At 47.4% G+C, this 27,270-nt stretch overlaps 1 protein-coding gene and 1 pseudogene across 3 annotated transcripts in view; both read left to right on the top strand.

Moving 5' to 3' along the window:
• The window catches only part of TBXAS1 (thromboxane A synthase 1), a 159,789-nt gene that overhangs the window by 89,665 nt on the left and 42,854 nt on the right, over window positions 1–27,270 (top strand). For both annotated transcript variants that reach the window (XM_079152220.1, XM_079152219.1), the window contains 4 exons: window positions 7,474–7,562; window positions 9,176–9,324; window positions 10,971–11,101; window positions 15,506–15,817. In XM_079152220.1, the coding sequence (XP_079008346.1) occupies window positions 7,474–7,562; window positions 9,176–9,324; window positions 10,971–11,101; window positions 15,506–15,817 (681 nt within the window). The remainder of the gene's footprint in view (window positions 1–7,473; window positions 7,563–9,175; window positions 9,325–10,970; window positions 11,102–15,505; window positions 15,818–27,270) is intronic.
• Window positions 15,824–25,329, top strand: LOC306668654 (tubulin alpha-3 chain-like; annotated as a pseudogene). Its single transcript has one exon. The product of its transcript is annotated as a tubulin alpha-3 chain-like (transcript).

The following is a 27,270-nucleotide window of genomic DNA, read 5'->3' as shown; positions in this document are numbered from 1 at the left end:
TGGTACAGCAAAACCACTCCCCTCAGGGCCAGAAAGCAAAGAGAGGAAAAGGAAGGGGCCAGGGGGCCACAGTCTCCTTCCATAGCAACCCACCATGACCAAAAGACCTTCAAATAGACCCCACTTCCCCATAGCACCCAGGCTGGGGACCAAGCCTTTAACACACAGGCCTTTGGGAGACCTTCCAAATCCAAATAATAGCACTTGCTGAGCAGCAAATGGGGAGAAATGTCAAGATCATATATTACAAATATTTATTAGTTCCTGCTTTAAGGGGTTTATAACATAGAAGGGCAACAAGGTACATAAATTACTGCACTATGATCAAGTAGTGGAAGGTGGTGACAGAGCTTACGTCCTGTTTTGAGGATCAGAAACCACTTCAGGGGGAAGAGAGTGGCCTTAGGAGTGGCCTTTGACGATGTTGCTGAGTTTTGATGGCGGAAGAAGGTGTACTGAACGTAGATGAGCTGCGGAAACAGTCATCTGGACAGACGGCACAGGGCATGTTCAGGGAACAGGGAGTTCAAATTGGCTGGAACACGGCATGTATGGAAGGGATTAGTGAGAGAGAGAACTGGAAAAGTAGGTTGAAGCATGTAGGGGCAGCCATTCTGTGCCAGGGGGAGTGTTTGGTGGTACTTCACTAGAGAGCCAGGAGCTATTAAATACTTGAAATGGCGGAGTGACTTGATCAGAATTTTCCTGCAGGAAAAAGAATTGCACTCCAGCTGTTTAGTCTCCAAGATGCCAGACGTTCCGTGCACCCATGGGGCAAATTCTTCTGGAGCAGATGAGGGGATCCGCAGATCGTACCCCTGGAGTCTCCTCTTTACAGTAGCCCCCCGCACAAGGTGGCCAGGCTCCCAGGGTCATGTTTGGTGCTAGGGTGGTAGTCCCTGTTTTTTTCTGTGTCCTTCTTCATGCATGGATAAATGACTCACTTGAGTTACACACATTAACATGTGGGGGTCTTCTTAGTTTAGGAATGATCGGTAACACAACAGAGATCCTCTCCTTCCCTCTCCCTGCACAGGAAAGATGTCTCTCTTGGCACTCAGAGACACTTCATTCTCCAAACATCTAAGGCCTCCAAAGGCTTTTAAATGGTGGGGGTTTCTTTTTCTTTCTCAAGTTCATGGCACCAGATCTGCATAGAGTGAAATTATAACCTAGAAATAAAAGAATTGAAAGGTAAAGGGAACAGGGGCCTTGATTTTGGTGGGGAAGCAACAAATCAGGAGTCAGACAATCTGGAGTTCTGACGCTCACTTTCATGAAATTATTTGAACACAAAAGTAATCAGTTTCCTCTCTTTAGGTCTTCATGTAGTTCTGAAGTGGATGTATTAAAGAGGTGACAGAAGCTTTCTTAGTGATGAGATGTGGTCACTGCAAGTAGATAGCCCCAAAGATCTGAACCTTAATGCCCTGATCTTGGAAGTTGGCTGTTTTTTTCTAAGGTCCTAAGCAAATGTCTCAACCTGAGACTCCATGGCTTCCTTGGAAACCTAGAATGTTGGTGGAGAGGGATGCTACAGCTCATTTCAATCAGTCCTTCATTTGGAGTGAGAAGCCCAAGTTCAGAAAGGTTCAAATGTCACGCCTCAAGTAAGAGGTAGAACCACCATGATCTCAGGGTTTTAATTCAGGGAAGGTTTTCAACAGACGATCTGGTCTTCATGCTGAGAGAGAAGGAACCCCTCAATCTACGGTCGTGTCATGGGGCCTGCTGTGTCAACTCTCAGGGAATGCTCCGCCAGTCATTGTCAGATACTTCCACAAAACTGACTGACCGAGGACCGCAGTGCTCATTCCTGATATGAAACATGTCCCAAAATCCTCAATCATGGATGACAACTAGTAGAGTTGAGAGGATACTAGCTATCTATTGCTGGGTGACAAGACTGCCCCGAAACTTACCTTCAATGGAACATCTGTGTTAGCTCCTTGTCTCTGTGACTCAGGCGCCTCTGGCTTAGAGTCAGGGTAGTAGTCAAGTTGTCTGTTTAGCCTGTGGTCTCATCTAAGGCCTGACCAGGGAAGATCTGCTTCAAGAATGACTCACACGGTTGTTGGCAGAATTGTTTACTGGGCTTTGGAAGACAGGATGAAAGTATGTGTAATTCCTTTAGTCAGTAGGGATCTCCAGGGTTTCAGAAAAGCAAATACTCAGAAAACAAGTATTTTCAGAAGACCAATTGTGACTGAGTACAGGATGGATCGGAAAACCTGGAGGCTCTTTTGAAAGTCATATTTTAGAACACCTATGTGTCAGGCACTACACTAAGACCACAAATATGCTTATGCTATGGTCTTTGCTTTCAAGAAGCAGGATGACAGCCCAATTACAGGAGACAGGTGGCAAAGCCTGAATTAGAGGGTTTGCAGAGAGATGAAGACAAAGGGGCAGATGAAAGAAAGGAAGCAGCATTGATATAATGAGACTGGAACAGGTGGGTCCAGGGGGCGCTATTTGTGAGGAGCAAGAGGAAAGCATTCCAATGTCCAAACCATTCTGGGATATGGGATCCGCTAGAGGACAAATGCCTCCTCTGGATCACTTGCCATCTAGTTCTATGTGTTTTACATATTTTGTTTCTAATTTTTCTAATTTTTGTCATGGCTCTTCAAAGGAGATATTATTATTTCCATTTTGCCGATAAAGAAAGAAACTCAGTGAGGCTAAGGCACTAGCCCCAGGTCACACAACTCTAAAGTGCCAGAGAGAAGAAACCTAACCGTTGATAATGGCTTAGAGTGTTTGCTCTCCCAGGGCAAAAGTACCCTAACAGGCCAAACTCACCCTCAAGGAAGGACGCTCCCACAGTGGAATTCTGGGGATCACCTCCATCTCTCCTTCGAGCAGGGGAATTTCTCGGCCCTTCTCGTCCTTACTCTGTAAGGTGTCTCTTTCATCTGCTCGTAAAACCTTCCCACCTTTTAGAATCCACTCTCTTGCCCTCTGTCTGCACCTTAATCAGAATTTCTTAAACACCATTGGTACAGTCCTTTAAAAAGCAAAACGAAAATGGAAATTTCATTAATAAACTTTAGGTTAAGCAGGAAATTCTTTGGGGAATTTCTTTCCCACACTGAGGATGGTGTTTTGCCCTCAGTAGTTACTGCTAGTTACAAATAGTGCTCCAGCCATCCCCTCAGGACCCTCTCCGATAGGGACAACCAATGTGAAAGGTGAGAGGAGCAGAGTGGAAAGCTGGCTTGGCTGCTGGATGCGGTCCCTGGCCTCAGTCGACTCAGGCTGCCAGGGCCCAGGCGCACCAACATGTCTTTGCACACAGTTTTGGAGTCTGGAAGTTGAACATCAGGTGCTGGCACTGCTGGTTCCCAGTTAGGCCTCTTTCGTGGTTTGTAGATGGCTGCCATCTTGCTACGTGAGACTCTTTGTGCCTTGGTGGGTGGGGGGAGCTCTGGTGTCCTTCTTCCTCCTACATTTTTTATTGGAGCATTATAGTTGTACATTTGGTGGAAGTTGTTGTACATATACGTTTGTTGTTACATATTACATGCACAATATAATTTGGCCAATAATCGTCCCAGCACTTCCCTCCTCTGGGGTCTCTTCTTATAAAAACATTAAGCTCAGGTCAGGGCCCTACACTATTAACCTCATTTAACCTTAATGATTGCCTAAGTGGCCCCATGTCTAAATGCAGCTACCCTGGGAACCAGAACAATGACATGAACTTGGGGGAGGATATTCACCTTCAGTCCATAACAACTCAGGAAGAAATCACTTTAAAACACCTAAGAAGTACAATAGATTGCATTATGAAAAATATGGAATAAAACAAAAATGTAAATCACTAGACCTATGAAGAAGATGAAACATAACAACCACAAATGTGAGCCTTTTATTAAGATCCCGGTGATAACAGCACTGTATATTCTCTATTGTGTCTATGTGTGCACATGCCACATTTGCTGCTTGTCCAAAAACCTAGGGGAAGAACTGTGGAGTTTGTATAAAGATTATGCAGGCCCATCAAAGAGCTTTTGTTTGTATGCAACTCATGTAAGAGTAAATATTCCATAACTGCTGTATACAATGCAAGGAAGAAAACCGGAAATGATGGTTACCAGCTAAGATACATATCATGCTTGCTGTCTTACAGTATTTTCTCCACATTGCTTTTTAAAACATTTTTCATATTACATGCCCCATCTCATATCACATTAGCCCAAATAAAAATGTCATTATCCATTCTGTTCGACAGACAGCAGGCAGAGTAGAGTAGAAAATTACAGTCACGTCAGCCAGCAACAAAGCCTTCCAGTCGAAAGAAAGCGCGTGAAGAGCCGAGGATAGGCAGCTGGTCCAGCTCCCTTCTGCATTGTCCCAGCCTATGCTTGGACTCAGTCTCAGCGGCTCTCTCTCAATACACAGGCCATGCTTCTTACGAGTTGTGTGTAAATCACATTTTATATTGCATCTCTTTTGTTACCCTAAGGAATCTTTGAGCCTGGTATCTAAGGAGACTTCCTCTCAGTATTTTACCATGTTACTCTTCCTCTGAAATACATCCTAAAGATAGTTCAATATCTGGGGTTTTATTAAAATGGTGTGCATTCATACCACAATTATTAAAATAATTGAAGAAATACAGCCAAGGAAGCTGGTCATAGCCATGCGGCTTAGATAGTACTCAGTTCTCCAAAACATTAAGGAGGTTAGAGATGTCTTGGAAATGATGGCCCAGAGGTCATTTAAAGGACCAGTTACACACTCTTGTCCTGATGGAATATTAAATTGATGGTTTATGAGAATTTAGAAAAGACTTCAGTAGTCACGAAGAGTCAACATAGAGTTGACTTCGGGATGGGCTGTGGAGGCAAATTACATTTCTGCCTCAGTCAATCACTTGGCAAAGTCTACTACAGTCAATCATTGGTAAGATGGTGCCTGATGAAATATTTACTTAGGTTTGTACGTGGTTGGCTAAAGGACTGTGGACAATTCTGCAACTTTCTAAAACAGCTCTATAGTGGAGGGCCACAGGACTCTGCACTTGAACCCGTCTCCAAAGCCACGAACTGAATAAAGACTTAGAAGGCACACTTAGCAAATTTTAGGTAAAACAAAGAAGAAGAACCAACGTGCCACTCTGATTCCACAGGAATGCCCCAGGGTTTCTCAGGACCAACTCCTTCTGAGAGATCTCCCACGGCACTGCAGCCAATGGGGCCCTGGCGACATGAGTCTTTCCTTATACCACAGAGCATGTGGGGGTCTCTTGCAAGGAGCTATGGGAGGGAGGATTTTAGCAAAGCCATGTGCTCCCCACCAACATCCTGCCAACAGTGGTCCAGACTATCCCTGTTACCTGACTTCTCCAATCACCTGGATGCCTTAGGGTAGCTCAGAGATTGTTCTGCTCATAACAGAGTACCAGCACCTTTTTACAGGAATAAATGCAATATAAATGTAAAGCTTTTCTAATGAATGAATACTAAAGGGTCAAATAATCAATTGCACATGGTTATGATTCGTAGAAGACCTTGTGGTTTTCATGAACCTGAACCTTAATATTTGTCTGTTCTATCACTCTCTGAAAAAGTCAACATCAACCTGGCCTTGAGACTGACATGCCAGGTACAGATCACAGGAAGTGATTCATTTACCATTTATTGGATCACACCTGAAATAGCACTATGTCCATTTATGGTGCTGCCTTTTAGGAGTGACCCTACTTTAAAAAAAATAATAAAAGGAGGATGTGTAAGCCTAAAGAGGTATGAGCAAACCTTGTGGTAAGAGGAGTCATAGAAGTCAAGGGAATAACTGTAGCAGAAAGAGAAGAGCAGATGGATATAGACATCTGAGTGTTTGGTTCACTATCACACAGAAGTAGTGAGAAATGAAACCAGAGAGAGGATGTTAGAGGATGTGTTGGTCAGCTTTCTGTCACTATAACAAATACCTACAATAATCAACTTATAAAGATAAAAGGTTTATTTTGGCTTACAGTTTTAGAGGTTTTAGACCATGGTGTGTTGGTCCCATTGCTTTGACACGTGGTAACACACATGGCAAGACCTCGCAGCTAAGCAAAACTGCATACTTCATAGCTGGAAGTGAAAGAGAGAGTGAGGAAGAGACTGGGGTCCCATAATCCCCTTCAACAGCATACCCCAATGGCTCAAAGACCTTCTATTGGGCCCCACCTCCTAGAGGATCCTCTACCTCCCTCCCAATAGCACCACTCTTTGGAGCAGGCCTTTGGCACACAGACCCTGGGGGACACTGAAGATCCAAACAATAGCAAGGGTCAGATTTTGCCTCAGCACAATAGCATACCTTCTGGCAAGTAGACTGGTATTTTACGAATTTTCCCAATACCTCAGTGTTTTAAGAGCAAAAAGTGCACATTGTGCAATCATTAAAATTCATTCATTCATTTGACAAATGATTACTATGTGTCAGGCACTATTCTATGTTCTGGGGATAGAAAATTGAACAAACAAAACTTCCCCTGCCCTCAGAAACTTAAGTCAGGTGTCAAAGTGGTGGAATCTAACCCTAAGGTGACATTTCAAACCACATTTTCCATAAGAAGCGCTCGGAGCGATGCTGGACAGCGCACTGCTTTAGCTATTGTGCTGTTCTAGAACAGGCACTAGTTAAAAGGATCCCCCCGAACGCTTCCAGCTCTGCACTCAGACACACAGGAGAGGATGAAGGATCCCAAAGATGCCCATCCAGCTCCACAGAATCCCATCCACCCAACGAGCCTGTGGGGCCGCAGGGGTAGGCAACCAAAACCGACATCTAGATTTTTTGAGACTGAGTGGTGACTACATGATACCATTCTTTTCACCTGTCAGAAATTTTCCATAAAAAATTTTTAATATTAATAAAAAAGGAACAAACAATTGCCTTGTCTGAGATAGGAGACCCCCTGAAGTCACATTATTTTCAAAGTTTTAGCAGCTTAAACACAAATGAATAACCGCCCATCAGAGATGCTCTAAAAATAACTTCAGTGTTAATTAAAAAGTCCAAATGGACGACCTCAGGTCCCTTTGGATGCTGAGTCCATGTTCTAGTGGAAGATCTAAGGTATAATTAGAACAAGCACACAAGGACCTGGTCTAATTCCAGAGCCAGGACAAAGTGCTGTCTGTTACTCTCTCGCTAACCATGCCGTGAAACTGAACGCAGAACAAATACCTTAAGGATCACTTTCATAATTATTTTGTCATATTTACTTTAAATCCTTTCTTTTTTCCATCCCCCCCAAAGTTTCCTTAAGTCAAAAACAGATGTTTACAATTATTGTATTTTACAGGTATTTATGAATTTTGGAGCTTCCTCCTTAATCAGCTGTATAAAAAGTACCTTCAGAACAAAATCCATTTTCCCATAAAGCACCACATCTAACCTCATCATCCGCAGCTAATTTAGGTTCACTGCTTGTGTGATCCCTGATGACACCTTCTTGTCCATTATCAGATGATGCCCCTCATCAGCCAAGCCTGTGACCTTCTCCTGGATCATTTAAAGCGCTATGCAGAATCCGGTGATGCATTCGACATCCAGAGGTAAGGATGCTACCTGACAGATGAGAAGTCACAGCTTCGAACAGCTGCTTCTTGTAACTGTACATAACCAGGGGACAATTACCTTGGGACTAGCAAACTATAGAAATGCTAGAAGCTCATAAAAGTATGGATGAACCGATTCATGAGAAAAAAATGAAACCCGCTTAAAACGTGAAACAGAAGTAAGGGGCACGGCCTGTCAAGAGAACCCTGAGCAGGCGGAGGTCGGGCCGAGCTGGGTTGTCTTCCTCCCTCTGCAGACCCAGGGTGGGAGAGACCTGCCTGGGCAGAAGGTACAGGGACCTGGGGGATGTCTGTGAATTTTCTCATCAAGAAAAATACGGAAGCCACAGCTTGGACATCACACTTAAATGACTGCTTACCTGGCTTTCCTCCTAGAAACCTTTAGTTGTTTGATGCCAAATCATGGCGTCCAGCAGATCACCCAGAAGCTGACTCATGATCACGAATGCTGATAAAATCACATCGTCATCACCAACATTTACATACCCACAAGGCCTTCTCAACCACATTCCCTCTGATTATAAGATGCAGGAGGTGGCTGAAGATAAGGGGGCCAGGTCACCTATGAAAGCAAAGTAAATAACTTTTAAAACCCCTAGATCTCCAACCATTAGGATCAGAGGAAGTCACATTCAGTAGCCTTGGTTTTGTTTTTACCAGGGCTGGCAAATGTGTGATCAGTGGTGGAAATGTTTCCAATAAAAGCAGTCAAAATTCTAAAGTCATCTGGAAATGTCATTTACTCCTTAATCAAACAGTGGCTATGGAACTGATGTGGAAGAGGCACTAGATGTGTGCCCACATCCAGGACAGAAATAGACCTTGTAATTACACCAGGATATTAATAACTCAGTTGTTAGCCTTCTTAAAAAGAACTTACGCTGTCTACTCCCGTGAGAAAGCAAAAGGGAAAAAAGAAGATAACTCTAATTTAAAAAGCAGAGACAGGCTTCCTGTGGCCGAAGAGGTTAAATTTTCTGGAGCTGCTGCCAGATGCTTTCCTTCTGTTTGTTTCTAAAGTGCAAAGTGTGTTTTCTGTAATAACATACATAAGATCATGAAGCCTGTCCTAAAGTTCGTCTGGTATTTATTTGAGTGTGAAGAGTCCTCATTTTTTGTTTGTTGTTCTTTACAAAACTATAAAATCATTAGGAGGGAAAGTTAATAAAACTAGCTCCTCGGTTTGTTTGTTCATTAATGACAATTTGACAGATGCCAATTAATCACTGGATTCCGACATTGGCTGGCACAGCCGCGGGGCAGAGCTGTAGACTTTGGGTCTCTAGTTTTGCCTCCTCCGGAGGCAGGAGGACGGAAAGTGTCCTCTTGGCAGCTGGTTCTGTTCTGCTTGGCCCAGGCGGCCTGAACCTGGGGGTTGAATAGGCAGTGCACACCCTCGCCTCTGCTTCTCACGTGCTCCCATCCTCTACTGCGCTGGGCATACCGCAGCTGCTCTCCCACCACCTCATGTCTCTCTGTCGGGCGAGGATCTCCCATGTAGCCAGTGCAGCCCCGCTTTGTCGGGAGGGGTGCATTGTGGGTAGGCCAAGGCCAGCAGCCTTGCAGCTCCGAACACCCCCTTTCCCTAGGTGCTACTGCTATTACACCACAGACTTGGTGGCCAGCGTGGCCTTCGGCACCCAGGTGGACTCCCGGAAGATTCCTGAGGACCCCTTCGTGGAATACTGCAGGCGTTTCTTTGCATCCTGCGTCCCCAGGTCTCTCCTGGTTTTGATCTGTAAGTACAGCTCCTGCCCAGGATGGTGAGACTGCACCTGGGGCCACTGTCAGGCGCTATCCTCCTGCTAGCAAAGGGCACTTGGGGGTCTCTGAGAGCTGCCCTGCAGGGACATGGTCTTCCTGGATCATCAGGGTTGTCTCGCCACAGCCACTTACCCTGGCCTCTGTCACCGCCATCAGGGTCAGAACAGCGGCGACACTGTGTTGAGCACTCCGCGTGCAGTTTCATTTCGTCCTGCCATTCTGCCTTTGAGAAAAATATTCTTGTTTCCACTTTCCAGATGAAAAAACTGAGGCTTGGAAAGGCAGAGCCAAGATGAGGACCAAAAACCTTTCATTTTCTAGCACATTTTTCTCCCATCCCATAAAATCCTCTTCAGGAGACTTCTCCACTGGAAGCCCAATGCAGAGTAAACTATGAAACTCTAAAGTAAACGTAGAATTATTTACTATCGCAGAGTAAACATAGAAAGTGCTGGATGGGTAATGAGGAGGTGGCCTAAAGCTACAAGACAAGTCCACTGGATTCATTTTTATTTTTCAGATGGGCTTTTGCCCTCTGGCCAATTCCAGCATCTTCTTGCTTCTGTGGAAGCGTTGAAGTGTTCTCATTGCTATCAGTGAGCTCGCCGTGACCCCCCCCCCCCGCCATTCTGCGGGGCTGGTAAATTCTCTTCATTCCTTGGCACCTTCAGTGGGAGACCATGTCACCTCCATCAGCTCTACACTGAAATTGCAGATGTCACTGTGGGGTCCTTCACCCTTACATCCACTCCCGGGGAGCTGCTCCAGCTGAGTCTGCCCCCGTCCCTACATCCTGCGTCCTGTGTCCTCTGGGCTGGGTGGCTCTATCATCTCATCCCTGCTTCCCCTGCTCTCTCTGCCTGTAACTGTGCAAAGTGTTCTGAGACCTCCGAGTGTCCAGAACTGTCCTCTCCAGCCCAGCTCCAGCACACAACCCTGTGTGCGGTAGACCCAGCGTGGAGCCAAGCTCCCTGTGGTCAGCCCCTGGGCCCAGTACCACCCTCCAGGAGGCATTAAGTGGCACCGACCCAGGGTACCCTACCCCAAGGGCTCAGCACCAGGGACCCAAGCCTATCTGGCATGGCAAGAAGGAGCCCATGGCGCATGGGGCCAGCATCCTTGTTGGCCTTGTATCAGTGGCTCTTAGAGACAATTCAGCTGGTTGCTCTGGGGACAGTTATCCAGAGAAAGAAATGCAAATGCAAATGACTGGAAAGTTCAGAAAGTAAGTGAGCAGAATTCTATCCCTTGTTTAGACTTGAAGCAGAGCCTGTGATCTGCTCTCTTGACGAAACAGAAAGGCCTCAGCCCGCATGTCTAGAACCTGAGCCATTAACTTACAAGCTGGAGATCTGCCTATTGAGGGCCAGCCAGATGTGAGGACTCAGTTAATCATGCAGACGTTTATTCAGGGCTTACTATGTGCAAGGAATGGTGAAGGGGGCAGAGATGGAGCTCTGGCAGAGAACCCACTCTGAGGAGTAGCGGTTGCCTGGCGGGGACAGGCCTCCTGAATGACTTGGATTCAGGGCGGGCACTGGCCTCTTGGTAACGGGTGTCTAAGAGACCTGGGTCATTATGGCCCCCATTCCAATGCCACTTTTGTTTTTCTCTTCCAAGTATCATTTCCATCCATAATGGTCCCACTGGCCCGGATTCTGCCCAATAAGAACCGAGATGAACTGAATGGCTTTTTTAACGAACTCATTAGGAACGTCATTGCCTTGCGGGATCAGCAAGCAGCAGCAGAGGTGACGTATTTTAATCGGGTACAGCCTGGAGACAGAGGGGAACCTCATTTGCCATCACGTTCTCTTTTCTTTCTCTTCCCTCCCCACCCCACACATCACGCCTCGCTGTCCTTCAGCAATCTGCCACCCCGAGCTTTCCAGGGGGCAGCAGAAGGTAGAAGAAGGTCAATAAGAAAGAGAAAGGGGAGGGAAGGGGGGGGTAGAAAAGGACAATAGGAGGCAAAGCCCCAAGCAAGGGTCCTCCCCTGACATGGGGGCTAGCATGAATTCTGCCCCCCAAAACTGTTTCTCCAGCTCAAACATCACCCCAAGCACAGGTTATAGAAGCCCAAAAGGATTTTCTAGGTAAACGTGCCCCATATAATTTTCATGAGCACATTCTTTTTACTGAAAAACGGCAAGACGGAGTTTCATAGCATGAATAGCATAAATATTAGAGAGAAGTTTGTGCAACTGTCAGTCAATCCCACCATCCCTTTCCGGGTAGAAGATGTTGCTACAAAATCTGTGCTTGAGTGCCCTCTGGTCCCCGTAGCAGGCTTCATCCGAGACCTAGGGCTTTCTTCCCTCCTTACAGACTTGCACTCTGCTTGGCACACAGTGGGAATTCAGCAAATATTTGTTGATAGAACTCAGCTAAGAATAGAAAGAAGAATTTTCAGTGTGAAGGAAGATCATTTCAATACCGAATCTGCTGGTGCATGCATAAATACTGTTCTTTAAGGGCCTCATTGCATTAAAGAACATCACTAAAAGGAAAAGCAAGGCTGGAAGGGCTTTTCCTTAACCAGCTTGTGCAAGAAGGAGTTTTAAAAGGGTTTTCTCAAAGACCGAGTGGCTCAGAGGAATCTGCAAGGTCCCATGGTTAAAGCATTGGCCTAGAATGAAATCAGAGTCGATTAGTGGCTGGATGCAGGGAGCAGCCTTGGGCAGCAGCCTTGTCCTCTTAGCTTCACACCCTGGGGACCATGTAGCAAGTGCATCTGGACCCACAAGGCATGAGAAGGTTTATACATGCTCTCAGCTCCTTGGCCCACACCACTGTAAACCCTGCTTGAATGTCCTTGGAGCTGTAGGGAGAATCAGCTAACTGGTCTACCTAGCCCGACTCTGAAGGACAGGATGCTCCTATCCAGGTGTGTTCTTCTTGGCAGTGAGGAGGCAGCTGCGGGGAGGAGGGATAAAGAAAAAATCCAAACCTTAGTAGCATGGGAAGGATTGCCCTTTGTAAACCTCCTCTCTCTCTCTCTCTCTCTCTCTCTCTCTTGCGCGCGCACACACACACACATTTCCCACACCCTACACTCCTAGCCTGAAACCCACTGGCTGTGGAATCAAGCTGAAAATTTAAAAAAAAAAAAAAAAACTGCTTCACTGAGTGACTTACTAAGAGGTGAGAGGTTTTTAAAGATCTGATTACTGGGATTGCCTAGAGCTTTCCTTTTATAAACTCTAAAGCTATTTGTTTCAAACAATGAGTTGATCTGAGAGAAACCTCCCGACCACAAACCCAGGACTGCCTGTGTCGAGACTGAGCTATAAGGTTACTAAGAAAACTTGCTTGAAAGCCATCTGAACCCTGTATACATTCCATCAAGCAGATGTGTGTTTGCGCAGAGAAAATGCTGCACAGATGTTAAAAGGTAAATATTTTTCTAAGCTCTAGCCGTTGGGTGGATTAGACACCTACATCTATCAGGACACATATTTTTCTTGGATATAACCATAAACCAGCACTGTTTTGGTCCTAAATGGGCAGTGTTCAGAGAGCCTCCATAATGCCAGGTGAATAATAGGAACCGTCCACACGAATGTTCTTCTGTAGCGCGCAGGCTCTGGAGAGCCGCCCTTTCCTCCAAGCACATTAGCTGGAGGTTAAGGCACATTTCTGCAAGACTCTGTGGCCCTTAGCAGCCAGGCTGAGCTGGGGTAAGAGGAAAGAAGGGCAGCTGCAGTTCTACCCCGGGAAAAATACATGCTGTGGACATGGCTGTACCCTCCCTCCTGCCATTGTCCCCACCCCACCCCAGCAAAGCCACAACCAAGGGTCAGGGACCACAGTGTCATACCCTGAGGAGGCTCAAGGCATGCTCTGGGGCCCCCTTCTGGCAAGGGGAGCAGTGGATGCTCATTTTCCCACCATCTCACCCCCTAGAAGTTCTGCCCCACCCCAGTTGTGCCCTGTTTCACAGGGATAAGAGTGGGATGGCAGCAGCCATCCAGATGTTGGCCAGGCAGCAGGAGGGACGCTGGGGAATGCCAGCCCTCAAGAGTGCCATTTGGACATAGGCATGAGCAGGGTCAGGGTGGACTGAAAGAGCCACTCTGGCTGACCCTTGGCCGTCTCCTCAGCTATGTCTGAGCAGGAAGCCAGGCAGCAGAGGGCTTGCCTTCTTAGCCTCAACATGGTTGACAGCCCCAGCCTGCCCTGGGCTCTGTGAGGCTGTCATCAGACACCTGAGGTCACAAGGCAGGGAGGCCTCCTGCTCCCAATAGCTTGCAGTTGTTACCAAACCCGCCTCACCCTTCCTCCAAGTGTGTTTATTGCTTTACATTTTGGTTTGTGGGATTATTTATTGCATGTCTAATATGCGGGCAGCACAGTGCTAGGCACCGATGGGGGCTGGGCAGAGGGGCCTTCCCTAGGGATGCTCATAATCTTACGGAGCAGAAAAGGCAACCACACATGAAATGACAACAATCTTAAAAATGGAATTACATTTTTAAAAAGATGGCATTACATGCTAATGTGTGTGGCCTAGATTATTCATGCAATAGAAATTCAGAAGCCAATGAATTGAAAAAATGCTACAACTAGCAAAGTACTTTGAAATTAAAATATTTTCCTGGTGGGGGTTCTGATACTCTTCTTTTGCTATTTTAATTCCATAAACTTCAGAAAAGAACAACATCTTGGTTGTCATTCATCACATTAAAGGGCATTTCAAAGAAGAGATGCACCAGGAATACACTTTGTTAATGCTAAAGCAATATGTAAACACTCCCATAGTTAAAAATAGTGGTCGTAAAAATATAAAGAATATGCAAATTACTGATAAGGAAGGTAGGGGAAATGGGGGTGGGGACTTACTGAGAACAAAAGGGACTGGATAGCAAGCAGAAAGCTAAGTCTGGGGCCTTTGAAGACAAGCCCCATCTCCCAGCTCCAGCCCCTGTCCCCCCTTCTGCTGACTTTCTAAGGTGTGAGAAAACTTCTGGCTGCTCATAGGAGCCCGAAATTGTGCATGAGTGAGCAACTGAGCTTGGCCTCTGATTTATATCTATAAGAAGCTTTCTCGTGCTCTTAATGGAAAAACAACCAACAGTACAAACATGTAAAAGTAAAAGATAAACACCCCCCTGGTTTCCTACCTCTTCCAGCTCCCTGGGAACTGTGAAGTGTGGACATTGCTAAAAGTTTTCCATGCAGACAAGTATACACACAATTACACATATTGTGTACTTACTGTTTTTATAGAAATTAGATCCCACGCATACTGATCTGCAACTTGCTTTTTTTTTTTTTTTTTTTTTGGCTTAACGAAGTGACTCCACACCTTTCCATATCAGCCCAGATAGAATAGAATGACCTCATCTGAACTGGATAAAGGAAATGTAGTATATATACCCCGTGAAATATTATTCAACCACAAAAAAGAATGAAATCATGTCATTTGCTGCAACATGGATGGAAACCGGAGGCCATGAGGTGAAATAAGCCAGACACAGAAAGACAAAAGCAGCATGTTCTCTGTCACGTGTGGAAAGTAATCAAGTTGACTTCATAGAAGTAGAAAGTAGAATCATGTCATTAGAAGCTGGACAGATGTGGGGGAAGGAGAGGGCTAGAGAGCTATTGAAAAATGGTACCAAATCCAATTAGATAAAAGGATTAAGTTCCAGCATTCTGCAGCACAGTAGGGTGACTATAGTTAACAGCAGTTTATTTCACATTTTGTAAAGAAATAAAAATGAATTTGAAAGTTCCCAACACAAAGAAATGATAAATATTTAAGGAGATGGAAATGCTAAGTGGTCTGATTTGACCATTACACATTAAATACATTATTACACTGTACCCCATAAATATGTGCCGGAAAAAAATTTTTTTTTTTTTTGGCGGTGCTGGGGACGCAGCATGCCAGGCATGCTCTGTGCCACTGTGCCCCCCTCAGTCAGCCTCATCTCTTTTACTGGCAGCATTACAGTCTGCCTGAAGCCACCCACGTCTGCGGAATGACGAGGTTGTCTCCAGGGTCTGGCTATCTCAGATATCCCAGTGGCAAGGATCCTGTTCCTACTGAGCTCTTCAAAAGTCAGGTCAGGTGTCTCCTTCCTTTGTCCTCCAAGAAAGCTCCTTCTGTGACTCTAAGGTTAAAATGTGCATTTTGCTCTGTTCCTTAGAGGCGGAGAGACTTCCTCCAAGCAGTGCTGGACGCCCGGCACGCAGCGAGCTCCGTGGGCGTGGAGGACTTTGACTTGGCCAGAGAGGTCCTGTCCTCTAGCACGGGCAGAGCGGACCCCGCCCAGCAGCAGCCCAGAGCCTTGTCCACGCCTTTGACCGTGGATGAGATCGCGGGTCAGGCCGTGCTCTTCCTCATCGCGGGCTATGAGATGGTCGCCAACACGCTGTCCTTCGCCACCTACCTGCTGGCCACCCACCCCGACTGCCAGCAGAGGCTTCTGAGAGAGGTGGACCTCTTCAAGGAGAAACATGTGAGTACAGGGGGCATCCAGGGGATGTCCACAGGTGACCAATTTGGGGTTCCTGGAAGTGAAACTTGTTTTGATAACTTGCTAAACTCACACCCCAAGTTCTTAAGATGAAATCGGGCCATCGCTGGCCTTCTCTGTCTCTCTGGGCCGGCAAGTAAAATGGAGTGTTCAGAAAAATAGAAGAAAATAGAAACAATGGTGCATTACTTTCACTGCCTGGGGCTGCCCACGAAACTGGCCAGGGGACCTGCAAAGTCCCAGGAAGGTGTGGGGGTTCAAGGGTAGTGGCTGGGAAGGAGGTGTGGCTTCCCAACACTGACCATGAAGCTGCCACGCTGAGGGAGACACGGGTGAGCCGGGAAAGGCGGCTGGGCTGCAGGGCAGGAGTGGACACAGGACAGGCCCAGCAGAAGCAGGAACGCAGGCTGGCGGAGCTGAGGAGGGCCACAGCAGAGGGAGCTGGCGGGCGAGGCTGGGCGTCTGGGTGCTCCTCTAACCAGGCGCCTCTCCGTGACTCGGGTGGCTGCTGAGCCAGGCTGCTTTCAGCTCACGTGTTTTCTGGAAGCTTGTGTGGGTTGCTTTGGCCTGTGAGTTGTTAAATGGAATCATTTTTAAAATCTCTGTTTTCAAATGTCTTCCTTTCTCTTACGTTCTAAGGCGATTATTATTACCTTCACGATGTTGGAAGGTGGCTTGTTCTCTTATTGGAATCGTCAGAAAAAAATTTGTGAATAATAAGCTAAAAACTAATTCCCAGCAAATTTCACTTCTTTATCCTACTGGGGAGGTCGAGGCAAAGTTCGTCTTTCTTCTCCGCTAGCAGCTTTGAAACGTTGCAAACGGTAACCGTGTGATTAATTCTCTCAGTTTTGGGTTTGCCGTGAGCTTATGGTCCACTTCAAGTTCTGTGTTGTTATGACAACTGCCAAGCCAGGTCTCTCAGTCCCCTGCTTATACAACTGATCTTTTGAGCCTGGATGCAAGAGTTTATATTTATTCTTATTACTGTTCAAGTCAGTCAAAATAATTTTGAATCTTGATTCTGCCATCTGTCATATTAGCAGTTCCTCCAGCTTCGTGTCATCTGAGACTTGCTAAGCATGTCTCCTATTTCATCTAAGTCATTGATTAAAATGTTGAACAGGACAGGGCTCCCTCCAGATTGACATTGATCCATTAATCAATATTCTTCGGGCATGGAGTCTCAACAAGCTGTGAATCCAAATCACCCTACCACCTCTCTCATCCTATTTTATAGGTAGTTTAATATTTGGTTTAAATTGAGGAGGGGGTGGAGGGACCGAAGATGTTGGGAGCACATTACTGCAAGAGAACCAGGGGAACTAGAAGGCTTCTCTACAGGTACATTGAGTTGCAGGTCACAAAACCCCAACCTAAACTGATCTTACCAAAAACACAATCACACAGCTCAGGGAGAGAGATGGCTTCAGGAGGGTCTCTACCCAGGCCTCAATCATGTGCTCAGGTTCCAGCTTCTTCTGCCCAGTTCCTGGCTGTGTGTCCTTATAGGGGCCCCATTCGGGGTCATGCTGTCCTCTGGAAGCCCCAGGAAGCCTGCCAAGAATGTCTGTGACCACATACTTCCTTGATCCTCCCCAGCGAAGAGGGTCTGTGGCCTCAGATTCCCAGCAAGAGTCAGGAAGGGCACTGTGATGGGAATGCTAAGGTCACTGCCCATTCTGGACCCCATTTTCATGGTCAGGGAATGGGGCCCCAATGGTCTCATGCCATTCAGACCCCAGCCCCATGTCAATTCCACTCAGCTCATTTGGCCGAGAACTTGCGAGTGACTTCCTAAAGAAAGCTTAAGGCATTATCCCAGGAAGGCAGCAGCAAGAAGTCCAGCCCCAAGTCCCAAATAAATCAGGAGGAGGTGCCCAGCCGCTTGGAGAGGGGGCAGAGCCCCGAGAGGAGGAGAAGTCAAGGCCACACCTTGAGCGAACTTAAAAGCCAATTGATAAACAATTAAGTTATGTCTATTAAACAATATCTCCTATTCACATTAAACCCTCCAGGGCAATGAAAGGCAGAAAAATCTATTCTAGAATGTGGTGTCATTTGGAGAGCTACAGAGCTAGGAGCCTGCCTGCCACAGGAGCCAAGGCTCAGGTCAGGCCCAGGTATGGTAGTGCACAGGGATACGGGGTGAGCTTCCATCCAAAGCCCTCATGCACATGGCCACTATCCTCTGGCATGGCCTTGACCTTAAGGAGAGCCACACTGCCTCACCAAACCCGGGCCTCCTGCGATCTCCCAGTCTAGGATCAGGTCTCCTTCCCCGGGGACCATCTCTCATGGGTTGTGCACGTGACCCAATGCACCGAGGAGATTACCTGGGCAAATAAACTGATTATAGCAGGAAAGGTTTTCAAACTTGAGTGCATGCAAAACTGTCTAAGACAGTATAAAATGCATATTCAGAGGTTCTGATTCCATAAGTCTGGGCTAGGGCCTGGGAACCTGTATTCTTAATAAACATCCTCAGGTGGGGACCCTGGTTCCACTTTGAGAGTGTAACCTTAGATTCTTAGGGCCCAGACCCGTCTTCCAAGAAAAAAATAACATCCGACCGACACTCTGCCCCAGCCACACAGACCTACTCCACAGATCATATTCTTTCCCCAGGCGATATTTGGGATGGTCTTTGGCAAATGGAAATAACTAGAGGTTGTCATTTAAGAAATAAATTTGATCATCATGATAGCATTGCTTTGTCTAGCCTTACCATGGTTACCCGCTCAATGAAATTTGTAGGTTTTCTTTTCTTTCTTTCTCTCTTGTTTTATTTTTTAATTTTTTTTTTTTTACTATAATCAGAGCTCTGTTAATATGGGCCATCTGTCAGGACAGGGAAATGCAGATTAGATGTTCACACATTAGATATTTTCCTGAAAATATTCCTGAAAATTTGCATGTAGAGTATGACTTGTTATAATTTTCCTGCTGGTTTCCATTCAACAAATATTTCTTGAGTGCCAGTTAATGCCAGCTCCTGGGGCTCGGGACCCTCCCTCACACGGTTTGTTCTAGAGTAGAGAGCGCCCTGCAGGCCCCTGGGCAGCCTGTCCCTGGGTTTGTCCATGAGATCACTGGATCCCAGCTCCAGAGCTTCTTGCCCTGAGCCGTTTCCTTCTACACCAATGCCCTTTGATCATCTGAGGGGAGCTCTGTCCCTCCAAGGAGAAGAGTGGCTGTGTGCACTGTAACTCCTTCCACGAGCAGTGACAGAAAGTGGCCCATACCTATTGGCCCCCAGAGCTACAAACTCCAGAGGGTTGGGCTGCTTTCAGAAATGGTTTGATGCAGCCGCTCCAACCCTGTCCCCCAACAGCTCTCTCCACATCTCTCAGCTTCTCTCGCCCCTCATCTGCAGGGATGGTCCCACCAGTCATCTCAAGATGGCTGAGTAACCAGTACTTTGCACAGTGTGAATTCAGTGAGATACAAACAGGAAACCCTGTGGCATTTTCTCCAATTATTTTTTCTTTAAACATGCTCTCCTTTCCCATTTCCAGACACCTGGGATAGATCTCAAAGGTTCCGGTCACTTTCAGGCATTAAAAAGCCCAGACCCATCTGGTTCCGATTAAAACTTCAGGCTCAGATCCAGTTCAACACTCTTCCCCGCCTTCCACTCAGGCTGACACGTGGCCTGAGGATGCCACCCTGGAAGGGGTGTGGTCTGCTCTTCCTCCTCCTTTCTCCCTGCTGCCCCTGCTGGACCTCCTTCTTCTCGAGGGCCTGGGCGCCACAAACGGATCCCAAATCCTACCCTCCTGAGGCTGCTCTCAGCACCTTCTTTGAAGTGTCTCTGAGGAGGGGCAGATGCAAGAGTGATTCAGAGGCTCTTGGGGCAGCCCCCACAACAGAGTTCCCTGACCAGAGACACCAGCTCCAACCGCCAGCTCCCACTCACAGTTTTGGTGCTGGAGTCTCCTTGTGGCAATCAGCCACCTCGGGCAGATCACTGGCAAGAAGTCTTGAGCCTCTGATGCCTCCTTTAGCGTCCTCGGGACCCACGGGAAGCACACATCTTACCACACTGGCAGCCTTTGCTCCCTCCGCCATCCCCTCCCTCTGCCCTGACGCTTCTTTCCAATTATCTTTCCTGTCTTCAAATAGGTAGAGAAGGCAAATCAGCAATTCTGCTGCATTGTGCAGATGGCCGTGGAGAACAGAAGGCCAGGCTCGGGCTAAGCAGCCTAAGCCCTGCTCCCTAAGTCATGTGTAGAGGCCATGGTCCTCAGTCACAGCTCCCCTTTTCCGGTTTCTCCTTATGCAGTCATGTTGACCTTCCTTCTGAGCTTTACGACACCAGCTTTCCAAATTCAGGGGCCTAAGTGCAACAATACTGAGACAGCCCCTCTTGGGTACTTCTTATAAATGACGTGGCCACTACACAGTGCCTGTGGTGCGGGGCCAGTCAGTCCTTCCTAATGGTTAAAGACAAGGCCAGCACTTTGCCTGATTGCACCTTAACCATTTCAGAAGTGAAGACATCGGACATGAAAGTCGGTACCTCAGATGCTCTGCTCTCTGCAGAACCAAACTCTGGCACAAGAAGGACACCCTTGGACCTTCCTTCACAATTGGGGAAAACTTATACATATTTTTTGGACCATACCTTCTGTCTGGCAATATCCTGTCTCTTACCAGCTACTTTGATCCAAATGACCTTGATTGCCTTTCTCCACTCAAGGGATGGACTCCTGTTCTAGCGTTTAACACAGTTACGATAAATCGTGCAACTAGGCTGCTTTTTTCTAGGTCATATAAATTTTCTTCCACTCCATCTGATTTAGGATTTTGTTTAGCCTCCCCTCCTCTTGTCCCACCATCAAAAATCGATTTAGAGGGTGCAGAGCTTTGAATTGAGGGAAGGCGAGAACACAATGTGCTTCCAGGAGGAAACTATCACGCACGGTGTCTCTCTGTCCACGTGGGGCAGGCGGGTGTCCAGATGGGCAATGCCTGCTTCGAGCTATCCTGCCTTGAACATGGAATTCAGCCCGATGATCAGATGCCAAGTGCCAAAATCTTTGGTGGCAGGGGTGACCCATTCAACACGTTCTTCAGCGAAACCGGGGCTGGCAAGTTCGTGCCCAGATGTTGCTGTGGACCTGGAACACACTGTGGCAGATGAAGTGGGCAAGGGACCTACAGGCAACTCTTCCACCCAGAGTAGCACCACTGGGAAGGAAGATGCAGCCAATAACTATGCTAGAGGCCATTATGCCATCGGCAAGGGGATCGTGGACCGGCCCTGGGCCGATCTGCGCACCAGACTGCAGGGCTTCCGCATCATCCACAGCTTCGGGGCGGTACCAGCTCTGGGTTTGCTTCTCTGCTCAAGGAGCAGCCTCAGTGGACATGGAAGAAGTCCAAGCTGGAATTTGCCATCTACCCAGCCCCGCAGGCGTCCACAGCCATGGCGGAGCCCTACAACTCCATCCTGACAACCACACGACCCTCGGACACTCTGACTATGCCTTCATGGTAGACGACGAAGCCATCTATGACATTTGTCAGAGCAACCTGGACATCAAGCGTCCCACGTACACCAACCTCAATTTTCTGATTGGACAGATCGTGTCCTCCATCATAGCCTCCCTGCGGTTCGACGGGGCCCTGAACGTGGACCTGACAGAGTTCCAGAACAACCTGGTGCCACACCCCTGCACCCGTTTGTCCTTGGCCACCTACGCCCTGGTCAGTTCGGCAGAGAAAACCTACCACAAGCAGCTCTCAGTGGCTGCCGTCACCAATGCCTGCTTTGAGTTGGCCAACCAGATGGTGAAGTGTGACCCTCACGCCGGCAAGTACATAGCAATGACGTGGCCTGCCACATGTCATTCGTGGGGACCATGGTCCCAAAAGACATCGACGCAGCCATTGCCACATTCAAGACCAAACACACCATCCAGTTGGTGGATTGGTGCCCCACTAGGTTCAAGGTAGGCATTAACTACCAGCCTCCACAGTGGTGCCTGGAGGAGACCTGGCCAAGGCGCAGCGGGCTGTGTGCATGCTGAGCAATACCACCGCCATTGTGGAGGCCTGGGCCCGCCGGGACCATAAGTCCCATCTCACCTATGCCAGGCACTGGTGTGTGGGAGAAGGTATGGAGGAAGGGGAATTCTCTGAGGTTCAAGAGGACTCGGCAGCACTGGAGAAGGATTACGAAGACGTAGGTGTGGATTCTGTGGAAGCAGAGGCTGAATAACGGGAAGAATATTTTTGAGTGGGAGAATGAAACTGGCAGGCATTCCTTGTCAACGCTTCTGCCACCCCTCAGCATAGGTGCTTCAAGTTGTTTACAATAGAAGTTTCAGTAGAAACCCTAAAAAATAAAAATCAATTTAGGGACAGGCACAGTGGTGTATGCCTATATTCCCAGCAGCTCAGGAGGCTGAGACAGGAGGATCTTGAATTCAAAGCCAGTCTCAACAACTTAGAGAGGCTGTAAGTAACTCAGCAAAATCCTGTCTCTGAATAAAATAGAAAAAGGAGTTGGGGGTATGGCTCAGTGGTTAAGCACCCCTGGGTTCAACTCCTGGTCCCCCCCCCCCAAAAAAAAACCCGTCAATTTAGAAACTTCTTGGTTAATTTCCATTGCTACAACAAAATACTTGAGACCAGGTATTTTATTGTAGACCAGGTATGTCTATTCTTTAAGAATTAAATTAATTATTTTGCTCACAGTTCTTGAAGGTTGGGAAGTCCAAGAGCATGATACCAGCATCTGATCTGTTTGGCATCTGACAAGGGCCTCCTGACTGCATGATATCATGGCAGAGGCCATCACACAGTGGGACGGAGCAAGGGTGCCAGCTCATCCAGGTCTCCTTCTCTTACAAGGTCACTAATGGCATCATAGGGACACCACCCTCATGACTTCTTCTAAACCACCTTATCTCCCAATGGCCCTACTTCCAAATACCATCAACGTATGACTGGGGATTAAGTTTCCAACCCTGAGTTCTGGGAACAAGCATTCAAACCACAGGAATCCCTTTCTCAAGTCGCCCAATCTAGAGAACACACTCTTTCCCCATGTGGTTCCAGTCACATTGAAGAGGGCATACTTCTGTTAAATTCAACAGTAAAGGGAATAGAAGGGAAGGGTTATGCATTTGTACCACTTGCCAAATTTTAAACAACTACGCCCATTTTCTAATAAGACCTTGTTTGGAGGCTTCATTTTGTCTTGTAATATATAATTTTAAGAAGGATGAGAGGAGGGGAAAAAAACCCACCTCTTCCTGCATCAATCATTTTTGTTTTAGCTTCAGCACTTTGTGTTGAAATTATTGACTTTTGATCTGGCTAAACCATTCTCTTTTCTTCTCTTTGGTGCCGGACTGTGCCAGCCACAATTTATGACCCATTTTCCTTCTGCTTAATTGTTGATATAAATCTGCTGCATAGAACCCAGTTGTAAATTTATCACAAACTGGATTGGATTGATATACAGTCTCTCTTTAGGATAATTTGAACACAGTTATGCCTCAGAAGGAAGGCCAGATTCTTAAAACTTCTCTCGAATAGCTGTTGTGTCCCCGTTATAAATACCTAATTAAAATACAACATAGTCTTGCTTTTTCTCTTAAGACTAAAAGACCATTCTGAGCTGGTTATTTCAGCTGATTGGCTCACACTGAGAATATGAGCAAGGTTGGGAATTTGTTCTTGAAGCAGCCAGAGGATCTCAAAAGGAAACAAGCATATTCCATGGCTATGAAAATTTATGTGTATAACCATCTTACCCTCGACCAGCTATTTCATTAATATATGTCCATGGTCACAGGGGTGGGGGGAAGTTCCGAGAAAAAATATGCGAACAGCTTAACATAAATTTGTGCTCACTATGGAAAAAATTGTGTCCCAGTTAGGATCCTTCCCAGGGTCAATCTTCACACAGGGAGTAAGACACAGTGAACTTTGAGATCAAGTGAGAAGCTGGAAGTGGGTTTTCCCCATTGGGAAGGGCCCCTTCCCTTTGGCCAGGTCCGCAGGTTGCCCCTGACAGTGAACTCGGTGTTTCCCGCCAGTTCAGGACCTGGCCACACAGGCCTTAGTGGCTCCTCAGAGTCCCTCCCTTTCCTACAGATGCCACATCCGTGAAATAGACACGAAGCATCAAGGCAGAAGGAGAGAGGTAGGAACAAAGAACGACTTACAGCCCTAATGTCCAACCACAACACCAAGAACTGGGGCAGGAGCAGTGCAGAGCAGGTCACAGCCTGCAGCACAGCCACCAGCTGGAGCATCTGAGTTCTTCGAGGGTAGTGATCACCTAGGGATTCTGATTCGCAGGGTCAGGGGTGGAGCCCGAACATCTGCATTCCTAACAGCTCCCAGCCCTCACTGAAGAGCAGAATCTGAACCCCAAAGCCTGCCTCTATCTTTACTATGATGTGTGAAGCAGTAATTATCCCTAATGACAGAGAGGCTACTGGTTTACCTTTTGTTAATACATTTGAAAGGTTTTAAGAGTGTTCCAGTAAGTTTGATGCCACTCACTTTATTGAGTGGGAGATAAAGTGATGGAGGAATTACTCAATCTAATACACTTTAGAAGTATATAAATCTTTCTAAATTAATCCTAAGGTCTTTCTTCCTTAAATAATTTCTCCATGGCAAGAAGTCAGGGGTGCTTCTGAATTGATTTAAAGTCATTTTCAAAGCAGATGATGTTGGCACCCAGAGGCTTCTCTCAGGGTACTTGTATAGACTGGGGACCTGTCACTTCCAACACACCCACCAGGCCAACCCTCTTAGGCAGGGAGTTTCATCTAGCACATAACTCCCCCAAGGACCTCTTGGCATATCCAGGAGCATTGGACCCCTGTGAGGGGCACATCAAAGTATTATTGTCAAAAGGCACTTCCCTTGACACCATATCTCTGGTGGCCTCAGTCAAAATCTGCACTATTTTCACTTAAGAAGCAAGAGCTGTAAGGTTGTATGGGGCTTGGAAATGTATCTGACTTGCCCACTTCCTGTCCTTTCTGGAAGCGTCTGTCCAGCATCCCGATCGGTACCAAGGCCAGGAAGTCTTCCCAGCCTATGAAGAGAGGCCTCTCTGGGTACGTGCCTGGAACTCTATCTTGCAAGTTGTGGTTTGTGGCCACTGCTGCCAAAGCACCAGCACCCAGAAGGAAGACAAGATAGAAGGCACCTCTGAGACCCCTCACTCGGCATCTCGAGAGTCCCCAAAGCACGGTGACCGGTCAGGCAACAGAGAAAGTATTCATGATTATTATACGAGCAGAAGGGTCTTAGTGACCCAGGTCATCTGCTCTTTCTCTTCTTGGGGACATTTGTGGGAAGGTAACTGTGTCACATCTGGGCCATGAATGGACGCCCCTCAGAGCCAAGTCCTTCCTCTGCCAGTACCCAGGACTCCAAGCGCTCCACATTCCCTGGAGACATTCAACACCCGTGCCCACAGTGACCCCTGGGGAAACTGACCCACCCTGACTGTGACCTGCCCCTGGCCTTGTGCCACTGTAGCCCCCCTCCTCTCTCCTCCTCCTCCTGCCCTGCGGCTACTTTCCTTCCTTCCTCCTTCTTCAATGTTCACAGAACTGATTGGCCTCCCTCCCTCTTCCTTTCTCTTATTCTTGTTCTAGTTCTTCTCCCCAGATCCAGGGAGACCCAGAATCTTCCCTGCTCCACCCCCTGGCTCACTGCCCGCTTGGGAGCCCCGGATGGCCCAGAAGCCTGGAATTGCACACAGCAAGGTGTTAAGGCGGGAGGCAGACAGAGGGGCAGGAAGGACTTATGAGTGTTTTTTCTGGGCTGCCTGCTTCCTCAGGTGTAGCACTTTAAGCAATTAAGTTCCAAGTGCCCCCTTCCCATAAAGTCCCTGCAGAGTGGAGGGAGAGGTGACCTGGAAAGAGATGTTCCTCCTGGGATGGGTCACGCCAATCAGCATGGGTGTGGTGCCTTTCATGTGGCAACTGGGAGCATTTTATATTCAAGATCTGGGTCTCTGGAGGGACCAGCCTTTGCTAAGTAAACAAACTGGTGGGTGGCTTTCCAGCAATCTAGAAAAGCAAGAATTGAAAGCCACCTGGGCATGCTACCTCCACAGGTGAGGCTCAGCACTGTGGGTCCACTTGGCCTTGAGTTAATTGGTGACAGAATGGCTCATTTGTTTAACTACTGAGCACACTATGGGCTCGTAGTCCATCAAAAGAATGGGTTTTATTTCCAACAATTAGCTTTTGAACACACACTTTTTTTGTTTGGACTTCCCTGTACACTGCTGACCAAAGCCACTTTACATAGAGAACAGGAAAGACTGCTGCTCAGATTTAAAGACTCCTGGTCTTGACACAAACCTTCTCCCTCAACCATCATTAGGCTGAAAATGTCACCACCGGAGGGTCTTTGGGAGCAGGGAGTTACTCTGGCTGCACCTGTTGGGCTCCTTGTCTACCCCAGTGCCCAGAACAGTGCTGGGCACATAGTAGGCTTGTGAGAAGAGTGGATGAATGGAGGTCCCCTTCTCTAACTAGAGGCTGAGTGCAGATTTGGAGGGGGACAGGCAGAGGACACACTGGGTGAGTCATATGGGTTCCTGCTCCCTGGGAGGAAGGAGTTGACCCAGGTCAGGGAGGCCACTGCTGAGGGAGACAAAGGCTGGCAAAAGGGGCCATGCCGGGTGGTCCCCACAGCCCAACAGAACCCTACAGACCCATGTGTTGACACCCAGCACATGTCAAGGCAAGAAAGGAACCAGAGCCCTCAGCTCCCAGGGAACTTAGGGACCACCTAGGGTGGCTGCCACCCAGGACAGGCATCTAAGAGATCACACAGTTGTGCTTGAATGCTCCGGGGGAAAAAGAACTCACTCCCTCCCACCCCCGCCTCCACTGATGCCTGCCTGTGGCCTCCGTTCTCCCCGCTTTGGGGTCCATGGTGTGGCAAGTCAGCTAGAAGTGACCGTCAGCCCCAGCATCTGCCGGGGCTCCTGCACACGTGTGCCAGCCTCTGGGCATCTCAGAGCTGAGGAGGGAAGGTATGGAATTGAGTAGAGGATTAGGGACCTTTCCAAGAAGCGTTCATTTGAGGCCCAGACCTTCCCCTAGGCCCATTTTGCCCCAGGACTGTGAGCAGAATTATGTTTTGTTTCGTGGTTTGGGCTTTTTTTAAGATGAAGTTTTATAGCTGAATATGGAATGTGTGAAAATATCAACTACTAAGTCCAGGCAGAGGAATATTCCACATCAGAGGGGAGGTTCGACTCCCGGATGAATTACGATGCGTAAGGTTTATGAAGTTAAGCCTTTAGAAATCCATCTTTAAAATTTAAATATTTAGATTGGGTCCCTAGGACACAAGAGGCAATGCCTGTTCCTCACCCACTTAATTTGATTTTTTCCCTTCCTTTTGGTAGCACAAGTTGTTTTTCAAAGCCTCAT

The sequence above is a fragment of the Sciurus vulgaris genome, assembly GCF_902686455.1.
Source record: "Sciurus vulgaris genome assembly, chromosome: 8".
Lineage (NCBI taxonomy): Eukaryota > Metazoa > Chordata > Mammalia > Rodentia > Sciuridae > Sciurus > Sciurus vulgaris.
The sequence above is the reverse complement of the archived record's forward strand: the minus strand, read 5'-3'. Positions and strand labels throughout refer to the sequence as shown.